Source organism: Priapulus caudatus, unplaced genomic scaffold, assembly GCF_000485595.1.
Source record: "Priapulus caudatus unplaced genomic scaffold, Priapulus_caudatus-5.0.1 Scaffold908, whole genome shotgun sequence".
Taxonomy (NCBI): domain Eukaryota; kingdom Metazoa; phylum Priapulida; class Priapulimorpha; order Priapulimorphida; family Priapulidae; genus Priapulus; species Priapulus caudatus.
Genome location: NW_014577969.1, coordinates 33,751 through 45,910, shown reverse-complemented (window position 1 = coordinate 45,910; position 12,160 = coordinate 33,751). Strand labels below are relative to the sequence as shown.

Below are 12,160 nucleotides of genomic sequence, written 5' to 3'. Positions count from 1 at the left end.
CTCTCTCTCTCTCTCTCTCTCTCTCTCTCTCTCTCTCTCTCTCTCTCTCTCGCTCTCGTTCTCGCTCTCTCTCTCTCTCTCTCTCTCTCTCTCTCACGATTGTCATTTCGCCGGAAACATCTTATCTACAGATTCGTTGAATTTACCTGTGAAAATGTCTGTTGCAGCATGTAAAATGTGGTTCCTGTAGACTCGCACAGTTTAGTGGTACCTGCGGGAGTGTTAATACTTGCGCGGGCTAATGCCGCGGATGCTGTGTACGCATGGGAGCGCACATATTGCATTCTTGCCTACGGCACTCATCTCGTAGTCAACAATCTATATTCGAATTTATTTCGTTCTTTCACGCGACGCGACTGATATGCCCCTGGGCGTGATGATCGTTATTTACGATGCAAGTTGCGATCGCACGCAACGCCGTGCGTGCACGCAATTAGTGAAAATTGAAGACAGCACTGTTCAAACGATATTTATTTTTGGTTACACGTCACCTTTTTAGTGCTATATACGTATTTCGTTTATTTTAATACCTATTATAAGTCTATATATTATAGTCTATAGAAGTCTATGAATCCTAGAGAAAAGCATCCCTTTGATCATAATCCTGAGTATTAGCGTTGCCTATCGCGGTGGCTATTATACAGGGATGTCCCGTTCCAGGAAGACGTGCATCAAATATACACTATGCTCATAATCAGGAGCGAGTAAACTCCCGATATAATGTTGCAAACTGTTCGTTGAATATCTTATACTGAACGACTGACCTTATTGGCATGCGGCTTGATTCTGAATACATATTACGCGCAGGACAACATACCTGATGCAGTGATAACCAAGGTGCAGCCGTACGTCGACATGGAGACATTCACGCCAGCTGCCATTGCCAAGGTGTCAAAGGCATGCACGTCGATCTGTCTGTGGGCACTAGCCATGCACAAGTACCATTTTGTCGCCAAGGGTGTGGCGCCGAAAAGGGTGAGATTCTGATATGTGATACGTGTCTATACTTGTCACTCTCATATTGCTATCCCATGTTGTCTGTGAGGTAGTGCAGCTTTTAGTCAAAACTATGCTGCCGCCGGCGTTCCAGTATTGGTTTTTATAATCTTTTCACGTAATTAGCACAATAGAAAGCAATTGTTCTGATAGCAGCGCAGTGCACATGCGTCACACTATTTCAATGCCGTCCGATGTTTCATATTTTTTTGTTTCAGTGCTGTCGTCATTTTTTCATATTTATTTTTGTAATTTTTGTAATACCTTTCTGTAATTGCAGATAAAATTGCGCTGAAATTATTAAAAAAATCTGCATTTCTTATTGTTTCCTTTTTGTCGCAATCATATTATTCGCTGCGTCCTTTCATCAGTCGCTATTGTATATGGACTAAAGAAATTGTTGCATTTATATGTAAATTTCTCTTGGATAAATCTGAATATCTTATCATACTTTTCACCATCTAGATTCATCGGTGTGCCTTTGTTAGGCATAATGCCACATAAGTGCAACTTTCTCGTCGATTTTCGCCAATATATGAACATATTGTTTGTCTGGGTTGCGCAATAACACTGTCAGCGAGCGATATCTGCAGCCGTGTTAATTGATTCAGAGTGTTCTCTTAGGCAGCCCTGGCTAAGGCCAGCGAGGAGTTGGAGATAACAAACGCCAAGCTGGCAGAGGCGCGCGGGCGGCTCGCTGAAGTTGAAGATAAACTCGCAAAGCTACAGGCCGGCTACGACGCCTCGGTCCATAAGAAGAAACAATTGGAAGATAACTGCAAGCTCTGCGAAGATAGATTGGTCCGAGCCGACAAGGTATATTAGCCGCAACACGCGCTGTTTCGTCGTGACGCTTTCGGCTTTGTTGTTACGTGATCTTTTCGTAGCTAGAAGCTATATAATAACAGAAGCCTTGGCAGCAGAATCTCGGAATACACAGTCTTGTGGATGTCGATTAATGTTATATTTAGTTCATAAAACAAAAGTTCAGTGCCTTAATGCTTTTATGAAAGATGGCTCGAATTTTTAGCTCAGCTGACGAAGTTCGTCCGGCCGTCTGTGCGTCAACAGTTACGGCAAAAATCTTATCCACGCGACGTACGATCTTGATATTCGGGACGTCGGGGGGGGGGTCGCGAAAAGGACTCAAGATGTCGAATTTGGGGGGTCAAGGGTCAAAGGTCAAGATGTGTCGATGGAGGGGGAATATTTCCTTCTTAACTTAAGGTATAGGAGGAAATACGGAATTGCGGCACAAATCTTCAATGGACCTCAACGGTACACTCTTTAATATATCGATGTATTAGTGTGGATGGGGAGGAAGACCGATCCCAGCGCGAATTGGAGGTCACAGGTCAAAGGGGCAGTCGGGGAAGTCAGATATCAGACATTTCTGAGGACATGGTCTAAACGGACGAGTGCAAAACTTTCTGATCTTTCATCGCTGCACCTAACATTATTTATCACTTTATTTGAATAGGGAGCCGTGAATCTACATTTCGCCTGACGAGGTGCGAGAGTTGGCCCTCGTGCTCGATTACGTCTTGACCCTTCAAAGAGGAGGGTTAAACAAGGGGATTTGTTGACTTGTGTAGAACACGAAGACTGTAAACTGCTTTTGCTATTAGAGCTCCTCCCACACCACCTGTCCCCCCCCCCCCCCCCCCGACACACCGACCACCATCTACGCTTCTCGCCCTCACGCATATCCATGATAACCGTAAGTATAGCCGGAAGTCATTAAAAGTTACACAGCTGTATCTTATTACATGTACATACCGGGATACCCCCTACTGCGGGAGGGCCGCACTGCATTCGGTTGCCCACAGGCAACTGATCGAGTTTATCAGGAGAATACACGGCTACAGTACACGTCAGTTTGAGCGTATTGTTCGCTCTGCGGCCTTGATTTCAGTGATTAATGAAGGCTAAATAATACAAAAGTGTATTGCCGATTTACACGTGCCACTGATAATAATATAATACACTGGCATCTATTTTGAGGTGTACGCGGTACCATCTCACTCTCTACGCCCTGAGATCCTCCACGGCAGCCATTCCAACTATATGTGATATGTATTACACAGAAATCTACGCGTGGGTTGGCAGATACCGTTCCCACTTGTAAAGGAGGATGCGAGTTTCTTCAGGACCATGTGCGTGTTTATATGTGGTCGAGTTTAGCGCGTACTGCAAGATGGTTAGCGGGATTAGATGCTGATCTCAACAGAGAGAAACACTCTGACGGTCACCTGAACAGTCTCGTACACGGGTAAGTCATTTAGATATTCCGAGTCGACTGTTAGCGAGCGATCGTGGAACAATTGCTGGCGGAATCCTTTACCGACTTAAAAGTATAATAAAAGTGCAACACAGGCCACGTATTTAACCTAGGGGACTTGAGTATCGACGTAATCAAATAATTATAAAACCGGTGAGTTGACTTCGAAAATTTCGCAGGTTTCTCATATAGAACAAAAGGAGATATGTGTGGAGCCCATGGACTGTGGACAGACCGAAAACGCGCGCTAATACAAGGCGTACTAGAATGATCGTGTAATATCATAGCAATGATGATGATGAACGGGACGCTTCAGATCATGTTATTTCGACTCACGTGACAATCCGTGCAACCTCATACTGCTATATGGTACTTTTTTCATTATTTTTTTTCATTTTGCGGCTGATTATTTTAAACAGCGGTTCACATACGACTTACCCACTGCAAAAAGGGTTGTTGATTGATATTCAACATGAGTGAATATAGAGTTCCTCACTTATATACATTATCCTCTATTATTCTACTCTTGGTTATTCATTCCTGATGTAAGTATTACTAAACATTCACTAAACTTAATAACACATTGTTGCTATTACAAATTAATAAACGTCAAATTTCGCGCCCATTTTCAACTATCGGTGACTCTTGTGTTTGTGTTGTGGTGCCTGCGTCGGTTGCGCTGCGCTCGTAGCTGATCGGAACTGGCCGATGAAGAAAGACAGGTGGGCGGTCACTGATCAAAGAGCTCGGACTTCCTTATCACCAACATTAGTGGCGAGACATCTCGCCTATCTGCCGGCTCCATAGGCCTACCTGGTCCGTCACGGTGCGTGTGACAGCAGTAATCATGATCGATGGATTTTTTTCTTGTGTGACTTTACCTTAGTTATTCTCATGCATTTCTTATAATATAACTGCATACCATATATTGGAGTACAGACTATAATATATTCGGCATGAATGCGTTTATCAAGGCTTCGTTGTCAAAGTACGTGAATATGCAATTGTTGTCAAGCCTATTAGAAAGCCATAGGATGGCTGTGTGATTGATAGATATGTGTGTGTGTTGGGTAGTGTGCGTGCGGTGCAGGCGTGCGTGCGGTAGCCGTTGCGATAGCGTGCGATGCGTGAAGATAAAGCGTGGCCCGGTGGAAGTATTAATCCTTAAACGGGTAGACCAGAAATGCACGTAATGAGATCTGTAGCATTATAGCACCCATTCCTCTGGCGAAATTAGAGCGCGACTGCTCCAACGATAATGACGCGTTACGGTCTATAATTTGGATTAGCCTATATTTTATTTAAACTTACTTAAGTTGTATGTTTTAAGGTAATCCATTAGTTATTGAAAATTTGACCTGCGGAGAATTTGTGCGATTAGCGCGTTACTGAGAGTGAAGTAATCTGATGGGCTTATCTGATAACTATACGGTGATCAACCACGTTCCTATGAATGCGTCGAGAATAAGAGAACGCCAAAAACTATACGAAAAAACAACCTATTTATGTCCGTGCTGAGTGTTAGAAAAGTGAAGTGTGCGATATAGCTTATCTATAAAATATAATTTTTTAATAATTTAAAGTGTTTACAAAATCTTTTGACGGACGGTACGACGTGAGCAGATCGTGTCATAGTCCCTCACTCGCGCGTTCTTGTCAGCCTGGCTGACAGGATAGGCCAGCGGATATATTCATCCTGCTGGATATCAAACCTTCTGTGGCGTGAGAGAATGCAACAGCGTACTGCAGTCAAGCGTAAAGGCGCTCCACAATCTGGCAGTCCAAGACACTCCAATTTGCTACAGACGAATTTCTACTCAAGGTTACCGCTCTCCCTCAACGGTGATGGGTGAGACAAGAGAGCGCCGCTCTGCTATTGCAATCGCTCACTAACGTCATAGTACGTAGATAACTTGTGAACGTATGTATTCGGGTTACGTCAAAGAATGCGCGTTAACTCAATAACGTGCAATCACGCCTCGTTTCACCAGTGACACAAGGGAAGCCGATGCACTCATTCCACTCCCCGCCTGCACGCAGAAGGGATTTATCGATGAATATGGACGGTTAAATTTCGTGGCGCTAATGCTATAATGGTGTGAATTATGGTGCGCGCACAAACTATTTAATACCGTCGGTCTTCGGATAAGATCGTACGTTTAGACATTCAGTTTTACACGTACGTGTGTAGCCTAGAGTCTAGACCGCGCGAGGGAGAGGCTCAATGCATGAATCGCTGAATCAACAGCTTATGTTACTAATTTCATGCGCGTGTGCAGACATATCCTTAATTGCTTACGACTATTAGGAATAGAGAGAAATGGCGGTAAAATTGCCATCTGTGATTCACAAAGGCGGGATGTTTTATGGAGAGTGGAGGCCATGATGGTAAGCGTGCGTCTTAGCAAGCGGGTGTGTGCTGTATGCTGATGAAAGCAGTTCAGACACTAGCAACGCTCTCGCATACGACACGCCACCGGTACATATATCCATAGCACATCAAGTTTATAATATGCGCCATGTCCTCGATATAGATAGCGCGTGCGACAATACTTGAGATGCTATGGTGTGAGGATACAGTTTCACAATGATTATATAACTTATGAGGTCACTCGCTCCAGCAAAGATAACTACGTTGACATTAATCACACGAGTATGATGGACGTTCTCATAGCAGCTCGGCTGCATCGTGACATCGAAGGCAAGTCTAATAGCACGTTGCAATCTGTCTTCTGACCACTAAACTCTCGTGCCTACGTTCAGCGATGGTCGTCCATTGCACGACGTTCTTAGCGTCAGACACTTGACGTTTAATTATCTGGACCAGATACAGTTGCCTCGCCAACAAGTGAGTCCGACCGTATGCTCAACTATCGCGTTCGGGTCTTGCTACTGGATGCTCGGAAATCTTCCTGCCCCGCTCGCCACATTTTAAATATCAGTTTACAGACTTCGTCTCTGCATTCGGACTTTACCCTGACAGTCTATAGGCGACGGCGACGTGGCAGCGATCAACCCCGCGATTTATTTAGCAGTTTACGTGAGAGAGATGTGGTGCAGCACCACATTGGTGAATCATGTTTATTCCACCATGAGCAATCGTCGCCAATAGTGAGTCGCGCGAACTCTTCAAGGGGTTTAAGCTTTCCAGTACACAGCCGCTTCTTATTGAGCAAAATTATTTGAAACCGGGGCCTAATACCAACATGCACTGTATTTCTGCGTAGCAATCTGTAGCCCATTGGATTCTTCTATGGCAGAGTCTGGAAAGATCTACTCACTAAGGTATATGATTTTCAGGCAAATGTAAGACAGGACACAGTTGCTCCCCATTGTCCATTTTTTTTCATTTCTACTGACATGTATTTGTGTGCTTCGACGGATAGGGCAGTCCGTGCGTCGGCGGGCATGGTTGAGGCCTGGATAATGGTAAGGGGCTTGTCCAGTTCAACATGGGGTCCAAAAGCAAATCAAAAGAGAGAGAGGTGGAAGAAAAGAAATGAGGGAGCGAAGGAGGAGAGAGAGAGAGAGAAGAGAGAAAAAGAGAAGAACAGAGCGTGCGGCTAGACAGAAAAAAATAACATAACTCGATATTGCTCGCCATTAACCGCTCTCCCCCACCCGCACCTCACCACAGGGCGAGGTACAGGCCACAGCTGGCTGTCCGACAAGTGGGCGCTAAAGGTTGAAGCAGGCCTACATGCGAATGTACGCCAACACGGAGCGCGCCGACGGCTCAGTCGACACGCTCGGCCGACCCGTGGCGTGCGCGATCCGTGGCAGCATCGCCGGCCTGCCGCGAGACAGCCTCTCCGTCGAGAACGCGTCGTCATGCAGTACTCGCAGCGCTGGCCGCTTTCATCGCATCCGCAGGGCAGGCCAACAAGGGATCAAGTGTCTCGTGAGTTTGATGATAGCGGATGCGAGGCTAGTGTAACTCGTCCGCCGCAAGCTGTCCGGCACTATGATATAAACGAGAATATACCTGTGTATCGCTGTTCTAGAGTTATAGCACCTCGCTTGAGAAAAATGGGAGTATGACTGCCGCTGTGAACCTTCTTATCTGTCTCTTCTGTAAGACTTGATTTGTTCCTTCTGTGAAGCTCTTAATCTGTCACGTCTGTAAAGTTGATCTGTCTCCACGTAAAGCCTCGTATAGTCTCTGCCTGCTAAAGTCTTTTTTCTACCAGTAAAGCTCTACTTGTCGCGCCTGTAAAGCTTGATTTGTTCCCTTCTGTAAAAGGTTATCTGTCTACCCTGTAACGCTTTATCTATCGATCTCTTCTGCCAAAGCATTTACCTGTCTTCTCTGTAAAGTTTATCTGTCTCTTCTGTAAGACTTTATCGTCCATCCTGTAAGGGTTTATCTGCATGTACCATGTAATCGTTTTCATCTATCTCCTCTGCAAAGTCGGACATGTGCCTCTGCAATGCTCAGTACATACCTTCTCTGTAAAGCTTTATCTGCTAGCTTGTATAATTACCGTATATAGGTGCATAATTTAATACTTATGTGCAAGCTACTGCCGTTTGCGCAAGGTTCTAAGAGAGCTAATAGCCAAACCGGGGAATTATTAGCATACGAATCAGTTCGGGCGAGAAGTGGCTGAACATTGACTGCGGGATGGAATGAACGAACGATAAAACGTGTTGAACTAATTAAAAGCGGGGCAGCAGCGCACAGAGTCGACGTTATATCGCATGAGATTTGTTGCGTATTGAGTTGTCCAGAATTTAAAATGATTGCGTCGTGACATTGCGGGTAGGGAAAGAAGTTTTTGATGCATTACGGTTAATCCGTAGGTTAGCATTTAGTATCTGCTGAATGTATGCGCGTTAATGGGACACGTGGAGGAGAAATGCTTGCGTAGTGTATATCGAGGGAAGATGAGCCAGATTGTGTAGTATTGCCACTCTTATCGCAGTGCATAATGTTCACACACCCCGCACACGGATCAAACGTCCACACGTGCAAGAAAATATGATCAAAACATGTGTGTTATTTGCCACACGACCGAGATCGACGGGACTTTTTTGCATCCGCACCACGCTCAGTGGAGACTTGCTGCAGCCACTTTATGGAAATGTTACACGTATATGTCACCTGCGCCAATGTTGCCAGTATAATATATGCATGTAAAATGGTGGTTCGAGATTGTGTAGGTTGCACTCAATCGGTGATGATTAACAAACTAGATTGCCATTGGGTGGATGATATGTTGTGCATCTATGCCGGCATGGATAAAGATGTGTATATATGCCTCATGTTAAAATATTGAACTTTATAATAACATGTAGAGAGTGGTATGCGCGTAGGTAATGTATTGCATGCGAAAATTTGGATAGATTATGTCTTTAGTGCGAATTGTCTGCGAGCAGTATTAGGCAGCAAAAACTACGTATTTGCCGAAATCAAAGTATATTAACTTGCAACTGTGTTCAAATTAGTAATTGCATATGTGAAATATTGCTTACTTACGTGGCTTGCTATAACTGTTGCTCAAGCACTATATTGCATGCGAGATGTTGCGATATGTGATCGACTACAATATGTTGAATAGTTATGCATCTCATAAGTGAAATAGGTTGCCGCAACTTGCGGGCCACTCTCGCTACACGCTGACCGAATGCTGCGACTAATTATAGTGCATGCAATATGTTTCACCTTATTGTCAGAGTACTAAGAAATGACTAGAAATTGATGTCTCATTCCTCGTGAAAATGATGGACCCTGCGCATCTATCCGCTCAGGCTTGTGCGAGAGTGAGTGCTCTGTCCTCCAAGTTTTCGGCGTATTCACATCGTTGCGAGAGATATGTGCCGCGTATTGCGTCCTTTAGCAGATGCGTGGGTGGGATCTGTCCGTGGGTTTGTGTTGGCTCGCAGGAGAAGATGCTGGAATCGGAACTGTGACTACAATGCTTTTGACAAGATTTCTTGCCGATCAGTCTCGAGAATAGCCGAATAAGACTCTTGGCAAAGCCCTGCATCGCCTGACACCCACAGTTGCGAGTGACCGTCGACTTGCCTTCTTAGAACCTCCGGTGCTGTAATCTTGCCGCGACGAGGTTTTGTGCCACCAGATTCTCGCGGCGCGGTCTTCCGCAATCGTCGCCTCACTACTTGTTCGCATTAGGCGATAAAAAAACGAGGTTCTGCCATAGGTCTGTATTCAAGCAATCACCATCACACGGTTTGCGCTATACCATCCGTGCGTGTGAGTCCGTGCGAGGTATACTATGAATCGGACGTCGCGCGGTCATGACGTTGTCGGTACGATGGGCGTGTGGGGTGTGTGTGCCGTGTTTTGCGTGGAGGGTAGGGGGCGGCGAGTGCGTCATATATGGGAGAGTGTTGGTGCTCGGCGCGTGTGGGGTGTGGTGGTGCGCGCGGCAGTTGCCTGGTGTCTGCGGCTGAAAGTTGCGCTCTCTATGCCGAAAGTCTTTGGTCTTGCGCCGGATAGACGCTTCAAACCAAGCCCGGCAAGTACGGGTAGGTACAAACTGCTGAGATGGCGGTGACTGCGTCATCCTTAGGGTCCAACGAATGGACTTCAAGTTTATACATTCACCAACAATCTGCCGGATTGCGCCCACTACAGCGCAGAGCCTGTCAGCACAAGCCTGTAGTTACATCGCATAAATTTGACGGCCTCGCACCAGAGTCAGTAATGTGACCGTGTGTGCTTCACGTACGCGTAGGCAAACATAGTATAGGTTTCTATCTACGTCGGTATGTATGTAAAATGTGGGCGTTTCTCTCTTTTGGGGAATGTTGACCAGTTGTGACCGGAAGAATGCGATGTGCCTTTGTATGTTACGATTAGAGAAATGACCAGTGATGCTTTGTGTTGTAAAAAAATATTTAATTCTAATGCTTGACATGTAGATGAGAAATGCTGATGGATTAATGGATATTTCAGGCCGTAATGTTATACGTGCTAGTGCATTCATTCGTCTTTATACCTTTACTAGCAGAAAGTCATTACCCGGTTAACGCTCATAGACACAGCAAGAGTGCTATAAGATATAAAGACATTCGAGTGTAAGAAATTGGACACGACAATAAAACCGTTATACATATTTCAAATCGGTAATACTTAAATAAAACCATACAACCATCCTGCTAATGGTACAACAGAAATCCCTGGCCCAACGTCTTCTGGCCATCGCTTGACTAACCATGTTCGCAGTACGGTGCACCGTCAAAAGCAGAGTGTGAGTCACCGGGACCGGAATCTGCAGTAGGCTGCCACGTGGGTGGATCTTGGTTAGAACGCTTAGTCACCATCTATGGAGGCTCAATAGATTTTGTTTTGAGCGTAGAACCAATCATCCCAGACGTGGTGATGCTTGAATATGTCTCTCGACTGCGCAGTCCAGAGACGCAGTTGTCAATTCCCACGGTACTCGTGAGTGGATCTGCTTGCATGCGCACTGCCATCTATTGCTATCGAATTATGAGCATATTTTCGAAATTTTTACACGCCTTTGATGCTTCCCATACTCTAATACTAAAACTCTTTTATTTAATTCTTTTTTTTTCTCAGCCAGAAACCATCTCCCTAGCGATGTCGTCCCAGCGTAGATTCTGCAAGTATATCTCTCAGTTAGCGCGACTGGTCGCATGTAACAACACAGCCAGGGCGCAAAAAGCCGCAACACAACAAACAAACACCACAACACACACCACCACCACACACTACACACACAGCACACCCACACACACACAAACACACACACAATATTAGTCAATTTATAGAGTAGATACTCGATAATTGGAAAAATGCATTTAAGCCGCAAATACTTGACAACATTTTTCTTCTGAATACACTGAATAGAATATTAGTCATTATCTTATCATGTTAGACTGATCATTGAAATTATTAAAAATTATTAATAACTAGCAGTAAGTATACGCCTAGAACCAGCAGAATGTTGATCTTCTATTTTTAAGACGTAAAAACTCCATGTAACGTGACACAGATAACGGTCATAAAACACTTTTCATGGTAACTGACAAAAAAACCACTGCACTGGGTACACAACCAGATACACTGGCCACATAAGCTAAAATGCGACCACCACGCACTACCTGACTACTGTGATCTAGCACGAGGGCGGACTCAACCGGCCGTCTGCACGGCTAGACGACGGTAGTGTTCTCGCTATCCCGCACTTCTTAAGTGAGCAGAGCTATCCCCCAGATAAAGGGGTGAAACAACCACCCACCAAGTCGATGTGCGCTGTTAGGCGCGGAAGCACCGGATGGCGGGGGTTCTGCCGGGGCCTCCCCCATGTACAATTACATAAAACTTTCCAAGCGTCCCGTGCCGGCCACAAAACTAGCACCCTATACCTCGCAGCAAACATTAGTTCAAGCACCGCGAATAGCTAAAAACCATATGACAAATTGTTCTAATTTCTGCGATTTATTTTGCTTTCGTCTTTGAGACATACCAGCAGATTTGTGCAGAATGATCAACCGCCTTCTATTCTTCAGATATCCACAAGCATGAGATGTTTGTCTACCATAAATTACACACCTTTTGGAGCCTTGTAACCTTCAAGTCCTGTCAATATCAGAAGAAAAAGAAAAACACAATAAGAATTAGCCAAATTCCATCAAATTGTTTGTCTGTATTTTTTAGCGCAAAATTTCGAAGAGACACTTTGAAACTCTAGAGCCGTATTTCGCAATTACGGCAAATACGTTCTGAATCCGCCCCGGTCCCGTAGCATACATCAGTGTACGTCAAGCAGCAGCTAGCACAGGGGATCGCAGCTAGGGCGGGGGGCTGGATCTGAGAGCGCCGTAGCAACCATCATATTGACGGAATAGTTTGTTGTGTGTTGAGGCCAGAACTATCGTCTCCAGACGTGG

The 12,160-nt window shown here is 45.1% G+C and overlaps 1 protein-coding gene across 1 annotated transcript in view; it reads left to right on the top strand.

Annotated features, from left to right (window-relative positions):
• Positions 1 to 12,160, top strand: part of LOC106814343 (dynein heavy chain 1, axonemal-like) — an 87,915-nt gene that overhangs the window by 43,915 nt on the left and 31,840 nt on the right. Inside the window, exons 20-21 of the mRNA XM_014818644.1 lie at positions 808 to 975; positions 1,621 to 1,812. Of these exons, the coding sequence (XP_014674130.1) occupies positions 808 to 975; positions 1,621 to 1,812 (360 nt within the window). The remainder of the gene's footprint in view (positions 1 to 807; positions 976 to 1,620; positions 1,813 to 12,160) is intronic.